Genomic DNA, 12,176 nt, shown 5'->3' with positions numbered 1-12,176 from the left:
TTTCCTAATTAGCAGCGTCGTAGCTTGTTACTAATACTTGCTAAAACGTGTCATATTTGAATGCTATATCAAACTGCAAACGTTATTAAGCATTAATAAACAAGTTTCAACCATAACATTTGATGAGGTTTTGCACCTTATCCACTTCTGTCTCGGGATCGGCGGTAGAATGACTTGGTTGAGATGCCCGCCATCTTGTTTGTACACTAATACGTGTATTGTGCTTTTCAAAAAAGTGTCTACGAATGACGACAATAGGACTACGTTACGCAGAATGAAGTATAAGGAGCAGCAAACCCAAAATGTAATGTTTCCATATGAGAACGCAGGATAGAAAACTGGAGAACATATTCAGATCTATCATGTTCCCTCTCTGACCTTTTCAATGCAACAAGGACAAGATGCTGCACACCACCACCTGCAGCACCGCTGAGGGAAATGTTATGAACCGTGTGCTGAGCTTGACCTTTTTCTTTTGTGTAATGCGTCAAAAAGATTCTCCTGCACGTCGGTGTTTTAGGGACGTTACATTCCAATTAACATATGTCACTTTCTGGACACTATTTTATCTTTCTTTCATCATCTAACAGGAGTGGGAGTCAAACCTTTGACTCCTAGCTGTGCTTCGTTTTGGACATAAAAGCACAAAGTCCATTAAAGCTGCAAGCGGCGGTGACTACACGCACAAGTTAGACGTTATTTCCTGCGTGGATTGAGTGGCACAGGAATTAACGGATTGCAAACTTTTGCATCACTTTATGTTTCCACTATGTGGCGCTAGAGAACACACGCTAAACATGCATTATGTTGCTCTATATCAAGTGTATCTTACATAAACTTCAGGTAAATCGGATGATGTTTGTCACATAACGCTGACTTCCTGTTGCAAGTAGGTGGCGCTACGACTATGAGTCAATATTGCCATGTAGATGCCCTCAGGCCTGGACTGCTACTGTATGAAGTAGGTCAACTTTGGGGCAGATTTGCCCAAGTACAGTCGAGTTACAACAGTTTGTTGTTTAATGGCGAATCATGTAAATTCTCTGCTCAAGTTTTTCACAACTTTTCATCATAAAGGTCTTCAGATTGTACCGACCAAATCTGAAGTAAATCAGGTTAAATCTGTAGGAGGAGTTCGTTAAAGTACAGAGCCTGGAAATGGCAAAAAATACACACAAAATTCACAAAACATTTAAAATGGTCAACTTCCTGTTGGGTTTAAAGCATAGCCTCAAGAGACTTTTCTTTAAGTCTACATGTGATATACGTGCCTACCAAGTTTCGTACGTCTAGGTGAAACGTACAGCGAGGGCTGTGTCATTGAAATTTTGTAGTTTTACCTGTTGACGGACTTAAAAGTCCATTAGAGCTGAGATATAGCCTGTGCCATGTAGGTCGGTTAAAGGATGTGGAAGAGGCCGGGAATGCCTTCCTGGCCGACTCCTCCACACAGTGACAGGGGGTGAGTGTGGGGGGGCTGACTAATGGTGCCCTGGTGAGCTTTGATTACAGGCGAGGCGCACAAGGCTGTGGGAATAACTCTGTCAGCGAGCGACCTGCCGGAGCACTTCTTACCTTCTTCCCTTCGCCGTAGATCAGGGGAAACTTTAGGTCATCGTCCTCGATGGTTTTATACGCCCTGCACAGAGGAGAGAGGACACTTTAATGGGTTTTTGCTTTATGGCAGGCGGCGTACACGTGCCCTGGAGATACATCGCCCCTGCGCCACCCCCCCGCAGGCCCTGCTGCTGAGCCAACTGGCACAGAGAATAAGAGTATGCTAGGAAGGAAAAGAGAGACGGTGAGGAAAAAAAACCATCACACGGCACAGTGCCTTAGCATATTTCTCTCTCCTGTAAAAGTCTCCCTAGCGACAAAGAGAGACAAGTCTACGGATGTATGTTGATTTTCTAAGACTGTCTGCTGCAGTGTGTGTGTGTGTGTGTGTGTGTGTGTGTGTGTGTGTGTGTGTGTACATGCATGTATATGGAGGTCTGGATGTAAAGCAGCTAAATGATGCAAGAGTATCCACGTTTACATTCCCCCTGCTCTCAGAGCAGTGTTTAAACTTCCCCGACTAATGAATAATTTACTGTCTTCAGACTGGGACCAGACAGGGCTGCAGCAGCACGAGGAGAGACAGACTGTATAATACTGTATGCATTCATGCCAGGTCTTAAGAAACACCTCCATACTGTAGCTCAGGAACTTGCAGTTGAAGAAAACCCTGCACTCTTGCTCATACTGTAGCTAGTATAGAGTTTGACTTCAGAGGAGCAGCTGTGTGACTATACAGTACCAGAAACATATTACAGATTTGAGCCAGTTTCCACAAGAGCTGCCAGGACGAAGTTTTCCATTCACAACTCACACTAGAAAAATCTGGCATCTTACGTGGATCGAATAACACTCAGAAACACAGGTTATTCTTTATTTTAGCCTTTAGACTGGAGGAAATGACTGTTCATAACTGTCATAAAAACGGTTTGAAGTGCTTTGGATGTTAACAAAATATAGAAAATAACAGCCGTCTATAGTCTGAAAAGCTGCTTTAGAACAAGTGCAAATATCACGTGACCCCGGGCCTGCCCCGCACACCTTATCCGATGTATTTCAGCTGCTGTGAAGCAGATTAGAAGGGACCGGGATGGTTTTTACATTACTGCTGGTTCCACTCAGAGAGACCATATGTTTCCACCTTAGGCGAGCGCTGTACTGCTGCACTCAGCACTTTTTTTAACAGTGTGCAGAGCGAGGACGATCACGGCGAACGAACGCAGCCCACAAACATAGAAATACAGTCTGCAGCCAGAGACTCTTCAGAGCGGCGAGCTGTGTAACGCCCGTAGAAGAGTTTCCTCACTAATGTTTGCAATATTCATGGTGCGGAAAAAGCTCTAAAACAGCAGTTTGATGATGTAAAACTTAAACTGAGCATTAAAAAGACGCTTTAATTAAACCGGGGCAGGTCTCACCCTCTCTATTTAAAAAAACAAAAGGGATATCCAAACTTCTTTCATTTGAGTATTTCACCTTCAAGAAGTCTCGACTAGACGAGCTCTTTATGTCATTATTTCAAAGACGTCTTGGATGAAATCCCCAGAGCCGGCTGTCGGGGACAGTCTCCCCTCTCCCGAGACCTGTGTTTACAGCGAATCCATCCTGTCAGACTCCAGATAACGAGTATGTGACAGAAAGAGACAGATACACATTAATCCTGTTATGATACCTACTTCCCCGCTCTGGGACACGGAGTCCAAAAAAACAAGCGAGGAGCAGTTGCTCAAGGGCCGTACTGTTTGACCACAACACTGAGCGCTTTCACATTCAAGGGCTGTTTGGTCGCCTGATACGTTGCAGTGTGACTGAGTGGGGGGAAGGGAAGAGGAAGAGAGGGATGCAGGGAAGGAGGGGGGGGGTTTGTCTTATCCTCTCTGCAGGTGACGGGCAGGAGAGGAGTGATGTCATCTCCGCCCGGTGCAAAGAGGGGCGACAGGTAAACATTAGCAGCGTGCGCTAAGCATCCTGATCCGCACGCACACCATCATAAAGGATACGTCTCAGAAACAAAGCCGTCGACACACTTCGAGGTGACATTGTGGCGGGGGCCTGTGTCAGCAACCGGATGAGTCAGACAAATTGGCGCGATTGACAGTCGGGGTTCAAATAAACTTTTTGGCCAACCTTGACGGGCTTTTTTGTAGATTGAGCGGTGCTTTCAGGAGCAAAGCGAGGCCAGAGTTAATGGCAGCGACCCAACGGCTCTCCAAAATAGCATCAGTCATAACGGCATAATGGGGAAAGAAGGGAAGAGGAGAGGGAGGAGCGCGAGAGGGAGTGAAAATGTATGACAGTGATGAAGGTGTGTGTTAGTCTGCCTCCTCTCACATTCATTGTCTATAGGATCAGGGGAGAGAACAGACACCCTTGTGGGCGTGTGCGCTAAAGAGAGACAGCTTGAGCGCCGTTTATTGTCATTTATAACTGCCCTCCCGTGTGGCCTACGCCATCTCTTTTTTTCATTTTTTGTTTATCTTTACTTTCTACCAACTTTTTTTCCCCTCTCCTCCTTCATCTCTATCTTTGCAGCTTACATTTCTCTTTGTCTCTGAAGCAATTTCCTTCACATTTGTTCTCCCCCCTCTGTCCTCTATAGCCGCCCACCCTCTTCCCTCCGCCTGGCTGGCTGTGTTGCCGCGGTGTTTGGATCACGTCGAACACGGCTGACCGCTCAACATCCATCACTCCGCGACGTGTCAAACAAAAAACGCCTGCCATCCTCCTGGACAACGACCACCATTACAGTTTGCGACGGCGAAGCATCCAACTGGTCGAGGGAGGGGGGGTGAAAAAAAGAAAGCGAGGGAGGAAGACGAGAAGAGAGAGAGGTGGGCTGCAGGGCCTGTATGCCTTCATTAGAGCGTGGCCTTGATCATGGATGCCTTTGAGGGAACTGGATGCCGGTGTACACCCACACACACACGCTGCATGTGGGCACACTGGCTGCACACGCTGACAGGAGAGTGTACATGTACAGACAGAAAAGCTGCAGAGACATAAAATGATCCTCTGTACCTATAGAGCGTCTGAACTGCACCTATACGAGATGACACAGTTATGTCACACCCACGCACATCAGTGCAATCAGCCACGGCGGCTGACAGGGTACTAATTTAAGACCCAGACTTAGTCCGGGGTGAAACGAGCAGAACTGGGTTATATGGGTAGAACCTGATTAAAAATACATCACAGGCCGTCTGCGCTGCTGAGACAGTAAGCAGGCAGACAGACGACAGGCTGAGAGTTCTGGGCCCGAAAAGGAACACAGCCGCTGACTGACCTACATCTGCTGAACCGAGCGGCGCCGCAAAACACAGCTGCACGGAGGTGGTGTCAGAAAACATTCTGTTCGTCTGTCCTCAGTCACCTGCAACTACCGCTCACATATCTATACGTAGAAGTGCATACATTATGTATAGCACATCTTCTACAGAGGGTAGACACAGTTAAAACACTTCAAGAATAAAGAACTTCAATTTTTAAATAACTTAAAGGGACAGTGTGTAGAATTTGGCGGCATTTAGTGGTGTGGTTGCAGATTGCAACCGACTGAGTACCCCTCCGCTCACTCCTCCCTTTCCAAGACCGCGGTAACGTGAGCCGCCGAGTGCTAAACCGTGGTAACGCCGTTCACCTCGCTCAGAGGCCATCTTTACCATAATAACACTACTTTAGGAGCAACGGAAGTCAGACCGCAGTTTCACAAGCGTGTCGGAGAACTACGGTGGCCTTCAGCTAACGTAAAAACGGGAAAGTCTCTCTCTAGAGCCAGAGCTTGGTTTGTCCGTTCTGGGCTACTGTAGAAACATGGTGGACTCTGTGAAGAGGACCCGCTCCCTCTGTAGATATGAAGGGCTCATTCTAAACTAAAACACCCAAATGGCCCAAATGAAATGATTTGACGGGCTGCCTACCTACCGACCTGCGCACACTCCTGCCCGTGCACTCATTGCACGTCACCGGAGTCTTCCACAAGCTGCTAGCTTGACAGCTGTGAGTACTTACAATAGCCAGGTTCGTTGTTTACGTTCATAATGATAATTTTGGGGGGAGTGTCTTTGGAGGGAGGCCTCAAGGGACGGACTGTCAGTGTTGCCGACTTGACAACTTTCTCTCCAGATTTCGGGGCTTTTGGAGATCGTGCTGTTTGCTACTTTCATTGGAAAAGAGTTGGCAACACTGGGCTGGGTTTTTCGGTTGGATACTTTCAAAGTCTAACTTACTCTTGCGGGTTTCTCCAATGTTGCCGACCCCAGGTTTAACTACAATTTTGAGGTACTTTATTTAAGTATTTTTAGTTCTATTTTTCTATTATTCACGAAGAAGGCCCACTTCAGTGTTACATTATAATATAAATCATACATTTGTTGTTTATTGACTGTGTAACAATGCATCATATTGTACATGGTTATTTTAGGTTAACTACTTACTAAAACAGTCAGATAAATGTAGTGGATTAAAAAGTACAATATTTCATTGTGATATGTAGTGGAGTTGCATGAAATCTAAATATTGAGTACCTCAGAACTTTATGTAAACACATTACTTGAGTAAATACACTTACTTTTTACAACTATCTTTTACTTGCTGTAAGTCGAATTTTGAATACAGGACTTTTACTTGCGATGGAGTATTTTTTGAATGCACCACTGGTAAAAGCTGCCTCACAGGTGATTAAGGTGTGTTCTGCCTACTGAATGTGTCCTGGTTATGAAACACGGTTTCCTTTGACACATTAAAAACGGTCGGCTTTTTTTTCCACAGTTAACATAGAATTTGGTCACAGATAATTTGTGTGCTTTAAACTCATATCAAAGTTGCTAAACTTCTTTGATTGCTGAGAATGCTGCCAAACTAATGTGACCTTAGTAGCAGAGCTTGTAACGTACTTTAGGGTTAAAGTCCTTGGACATTTCTCTTAGAAGAAAACTGGAGCTGCTCATGTAATCTTTCCCTCCCTCAGCTTTTTTTTTTTCTCTTCGATTCCCTAGGTCTCCTCCTTTCCTATTTTTTCTCCTCTATATTTTCTCTCCCTTTCACATTTCCATCTATATATCAGTCCTTCTCTCTTTTCTTCCTTCTCACAACATTTTCCTCAATCTCTTTGACCTTTTTGTACCTCTCTACACAGTAAGATAACAAGCTGTCCTTGCTGTGCCCACATATTCCTTCTTACCTTCCTCTTGCACACAGAAGCAGAAATGTCAAGGCCACTGCATGGCCTCCTTCTGAAAATGAAGCTTTGAATGGCTTTTTTTTACACTACTGCATACTCAATAGGATGGAGAATACTATTATTGGCTATTTTCATAAGGGGTACATTATAGGAAATCACTCAAACGTAGATAATGTCGCAAAGTAATGTTTCGGCAAGGCAGAATTATACGAGGCTAGGAAGCAGAAATGATGTTGACGTAAATCTCTCTCAGAGGGCTCATAAATGGATCCCACCAGATACACAGGAAGTGTAAGGATGTTAAAAATTGAACAGTATTTTTTAACATGTGTTTAGTGTTAAATAATTTAGCAGGAAGGCAGAGGAGAAACGTACTGACGCGCATAATGAAGCGGCAAAATGGGGAGGAAAAAACAGTGCTATCCTCAGTTTGCATGCTGCGTCACTTGTGCATTGCATTCGACATTAAAGGGTAACTTGGGTATTCACTATTTTACCATGTTTTTGTGTCTAAGTGACTAATGGGTGCAATAATTTGAAATTGGTCCAGTATTGAGGGGAGAACGCTGCAGCCGCCAGCCGCTAAATGGGCTATAATGTCATCACTTGGGGCAACCTGGTACCGTCATTTTATGTCCACTAAATGTGCTTGTTTTTGCCACTGACAGGCTCAGATTGTTATTAGAAGTTTCTGACAACATTATGGAAAGGAGTGGCAAAAACAAGCACTTTTAGTGGACGTAAATGACGGTGCCAGCTTGCCCCAATGGCACCATATTGCAACCTGTGAGCAGCTGTCATCTACAGCGTTCTCTGCTCTATACTAGACCAGTTGAAAAATACCAAAGTTACCCTTTAAGAGATTAATCCAATCAGTAAATCAAATCAATGAATCAGCCAACCCACCATCCCGACATGGTGAAGTCACGGTACAGCATCCTCTTCCCCACCTCCTTCCTCTGGACTCTCCTCGGGAATTCCAGATGTGTAAACTCGTTCCCTAATAAGTGTGGCTGCATGTAGGCCTGTGATACGAAAAGGGAAAAAAGATTGACATACCCAGGGGATAGGAAAAACAATTCCATAGTCTATTAAGCTGGCAAAGAGAGCAGGCAGTGCAAGAGAGACAAAGCTAAGCATAGCCGGTATCTCAACGGGAGGGGAGGTCAGCTCTGCTAATATCTGACAGCTGTGCTCGCTAGAAATGAGCCGAGAAAGGTTCTTTCTCACCAGGAACTGCAGTCGCTGTCTCTCTGACTCCGGCGTGAACTCTGCTGACATGGGGAGGACTTCCCCGGCCCGGATAATGATGGCTCTGAGGGAAAGGACCAGACAAAACAGAAAACTGTGTTTATTTAAGCTGGGACACTGCTGGCTGCAGGGCACGAGAAGGTGAGCGACAGAGAAAAGACGCCAATGCATGTGTGTCGTTGCAACACATTCTCACTCGCAACTCATCAAATATCGCCGATTGGTCAGCGCCCCTTAGCATTTGGACGGACAGGAGCCGGCGTGTCAATATGCATACGCTTGTTACATGCATAGTGTCAAAATAAACTTCCGGTTTCACAGGAAGTTTAGGTTTAGGCAACACAGCCACTTAGGTAGGGTTAGGAAACGGCAAGGCCTATTGAAAGAGGCTGGTACACGGGTCTTGGGGTACGGGGTATGACACAGTGTAACAGTGTGCAGTGTAACTGGAGCTGCGGTCGTGCGTTGCTATTGGCTCAATTTCGGCAAGTGCAGACCAGATTTTACACGAACACCGGCCTCCTGGTTGAAAATCTTGTGTTTGTTTGACCCATCCACCACCCCACTCGCCCGCCCTCAGTGGACTCTCAAACTGTTAATATTAGGTCACTTTCGTTACATACTGTTGCTAAAGGGTGCCTCCGGCATCCATGCCGAGGGGCACTCACCAACCGGCGGTATTTGATGAGCTGGGAGTGAGAACGTGTCGGTCATTTTGCAAAGATCCACTCATTTTGTGCATATCTCACCTGCTGTCTCCGGCGTTCCCAACGTAGAGCTTCCCGAGCAAAAAGACGACCGCCAGAGCGGTGCAGCCACCTGAGACGTTGTAGACGGCCTTCTCCTTTTCTATCTGCACATCCTAAACACAAACACACACACACATTAACACTGAGAGCACATAATCCAAACCCATCCTCTGCACACAATCATGTTGCTAATCATCACAGCCTTCGAAAACTTTTTCCTATCACGCAGCGCCACAAAGCATTAAAGCAAGAACCCGATACTGAGTCAAATACTGCCCCGGTGCTTAAAACCCAACGTGATGCTATATTATTAATTATAGCACCATAATGAATTCATTTATCAATAGCGCCATAAGTCAAGGAGCAATAAAAACGGAAAGGAAACCAAAAGGATGGGAGAGAAAGTTTGGAGCGGCCGCTGGTTATTACACCGGTTAATTAGCCCAGATTAATTTGTTGCTAATTAAACCAAAAAAAAAAAAAGATTAGAAAAAAATCCATGCTATCAGTTCATTAATTAGATGAATAATTAACCTGTCAGCAAATTAATCAAAAATGCTAACGTAAATTTTGAAGCTGCTCACACTTGATTTAACTCCTTAATGCTCTCCGTGGCTGCTGTTGGTGAGCCGCTAACAGCTCCCGAGGGGTCTTTTAATGGCAAAACAGAAGCAGGAAGTTATCCCGGGAAAATGAATGACCCCTCCGGCGCCTCCTTCGCATCCCTCCGTCACTATCAACAGATTGAGTGGGATGAAAAATGTTGGCGAACACATTTGCAGAGAGCGAGGCCTTCCTTAACGTCTTTTCCCATGTGGGACGTTACCCCCAACTAAAGCTGACGACCTCCATCGGATTACAGCTCGGTGAATGTGTGTGTTTCTCTGACAGGAGACAGCAGTGGATTGTGGGTGTACGCGTGCATTGTGTCCATAAATATGTGTTTTATGTCTGACAGAAAAGAAAAATTTGTCTGAATCAGAGTGCAAGTGTGTGCAGACAGTTCTGCATGTGTGTGCAGACAGTTCTGCATGTGTGTGCATACAAAGCAAACATGTGTGTGACTGGATGTGTGTGTGTATGACTTCATACTTTTTGTATAAGACAGAATTAGCATGTGTGTGTTTCAGAATGTCTGCACTCCATCTTCCTATCCAGTTACCGAACACACACACACACACACACACACACACACACACACACACACACACACACACACACACCACTGTTGCTGCTGTACACATTTCTCAAGAGTGAGAGGGCATGAAGGAGTATGGAGGATGGATACATGTGTGTGTGTTGGGGAGGGTGAACAAATGTGTCCTTCACCCTGAATGAATTATGAATCCATAGCGAGCCATACATATTTATTCTGGCTGTGTCCAATACCTCTCGCTGCAGGCAAAGTCTTTAATAATGAAAATGTCTGCATAAACATCTACACCTTTCTCCTCTCTCCACTTCCGCCAGGACGAATCTAGAAAAACAACTGAGCTAAATCACCAGCAGAGAGAGAGAGAGAGAGAGAGAGAAAGAGAGAGACAAATTGGTTTCTGCACTTCTTCAAATTAAACTCTTGCCACAAGATATGGACTGACAAGTAATCACCCGGTAAGTAAAAAAAGAAAATCTAATCTGCCATTCAGAGACTAGTGAGAGGACAACAGAAGCAGAATTAATTATATTCCACTAAAATCCAATTGAATAGAAAAAAAAATCAGGGACATGTCAAAGAACACCAGACACACAAAAAGTATTGTTCAGTGCACATCTCGCCCCACCAAACTACTTTAACTGCAGTGGAAGTTTTATTTGAACCTGATTTTCCCTCAAAAAGTTACAAAAACAAAAATGTATGAATCTCACATAGATGCTATTTTGATTATTGTTGTTTTTGGAATCTTTTCTGAGGGATTGTACTATATTATTATTATTATTATTATTATTATTATCATTATTATTATTTTGTCACTGTGTGTTTTGTTTTTGATTCTATTTTGTTGTTTCATATGTAGAGATATTTTACTTATTTTCAGATCCTTCCTTTTCGCTTGGTTTTTCTTCTCTGACAATATTTGATTTTACACTGTTTTAATTGTTAATGTTTTTGTGTGGACCCCAGGGAGACTATAGCAACCACTCTGTGGAAGCTAATGTAGATCCAAATAAAGAATAAAGAATAAATAAACGTCGAGGAGAGACCTCTAATCCAAACAAACATCTTAATATAGTGATGAGTTTGACCAATCAAAGAATAGAGATTTCTATGAAATGGACATAATAAGGTACGCTCACAGTAGATGTGATTAAATGATTCATAGGTTGAGAATTGTCTATTTTATTCAACATATTGTCATGAAGGCCACCAGTTCACAGCAAGGTTCAAACCAGCTTACTATCCAATGATGAAGAGAAACTTCATTGACAAAAAGCTGCTGTTGAGTCACTGTAATCTACCTGAGCTACAGGTCAGACCAAACATCCTTCTCCATGCTGTTTTTGCAGAATGAGAGTCTAAAGCTATTAAACCTAAAAGCTGAAACTGAGAACAGAAAGCAGTGATGGCAGAAAAACAGGTTGAACGTCAGAAATGATGGAAAACTGTGATGAGACATGTATTTAACTGAATGAATCATTTGAACTGATTAGCAAAATCAGTGGTACAGCTGAGGGTAAGAAGGACCTTTGGGCAAATTCTTCAGCTAATGCTCCTTTAGAGTACAATAACCTGCTGCTAACACACACAATCACACACCTCGCCATTGTGACTGTCAATATTCATGCATTAATGGTATCGGTAATGGTACTCCGAGATAGGATCATGCATACACACAAAAAAATGGTGAATTTAGATTTAGTATAACATTGTTAAAACTTAAAAACTATATTGATTTACCTTTATCTCCTGAAGGCTAATGCATAATTACAACATACCTCATGCTGGAGTAGTCCTGGTGTAAAAGTAAGGGATTAAAACTAGTTCCTAATGAAGTTGGATGGAAATAATTCAGTAAGGCAATTAAACTGAAAGTAATTTAGTTTAATAACAAAAGAAAACGTGGTTATTCCTTTCAGATGGAAACATGTTCTACCTCCGACTCACAATATGTGGGTGAAAGATAAATTACTGTCCATTGGTTTGGAGAAACTTAGATTTGTATTAAGGGTTCCCTCAATTCTTTTGAAAAGACTTGGAAACCTCCCTTAAACTATATTCATTAATTTAAATTTTTTTTTTTAAATTTACTTTATTTATTTATTCTTTTTTTATTTTGTATGTTAATGTGTATATTGTGTGTTCTATTATTTCATGTGCGTACTTTAAGTCTTGTTGTAACTGTTGCCATTAGTGTGATATTGGTTATTTCCTTTATTTTTCTTATTGTTGGAGGTGTACAATAGAAGACTTCTCATTTGCTCTGTGATTTATATGCTTTGCA

General features: G+C 43.3%; 1 protein-coding gene across 1 annotated transcript in view; it reads right to left on the bottom strand.

Moving 5' to 3' along the window:
- The window catches only part of ppm1h (protein phosphatase, Mg2+/Mn2+ dependent, 1H), a 44,550-nt gene that overhangs the window by 8,114 nt on the left and 24,260 nt on the right, over nt 1–12,176 (bottom strand). The window contains exons 4-7 of the mRNA XM_074633985.1: nt 8,737–8,849; nt 7,967–8,051; nt 7,643–7,761; nt 1,576–1,639 (exon numbers count right to left, since the gene is read on the bottom strand). Coding sequence (XP_074490086.1) covers nt 1,576–1,639; nt 7,643–7,761; nt 7,967–8,051; nt 8,737–8,849 — 381 coding nt within the window. The remainder of the gene's footprint in view (nt 1–1,575; nt 1,640–7,642; nt 7,762–7,966; nt 8,052–8,736; nt 8,850–12,176) is intronic.

The sequence above is a fragment of the Sebastes fasciatus genome, chromosome 4, assembly GCF_043250625.1.
Source record: "Sebastes fasciatus isolate fSebFas1 chromosome 4, fSebFas1.pri, whole genome shotgun sequence".
NCBI classification, from domain to species: Eukaryota; Metazoa; Chordata; class Actinopteri; order Perciformes; family Sebastidae; genus Sebastes; species Sebastes fasciatus.
The sequence above is the reverse complement of the archived record's forward strand: the minus strand, read 5'-3'. Positions and strand labels throughout refer to the sequence as shown.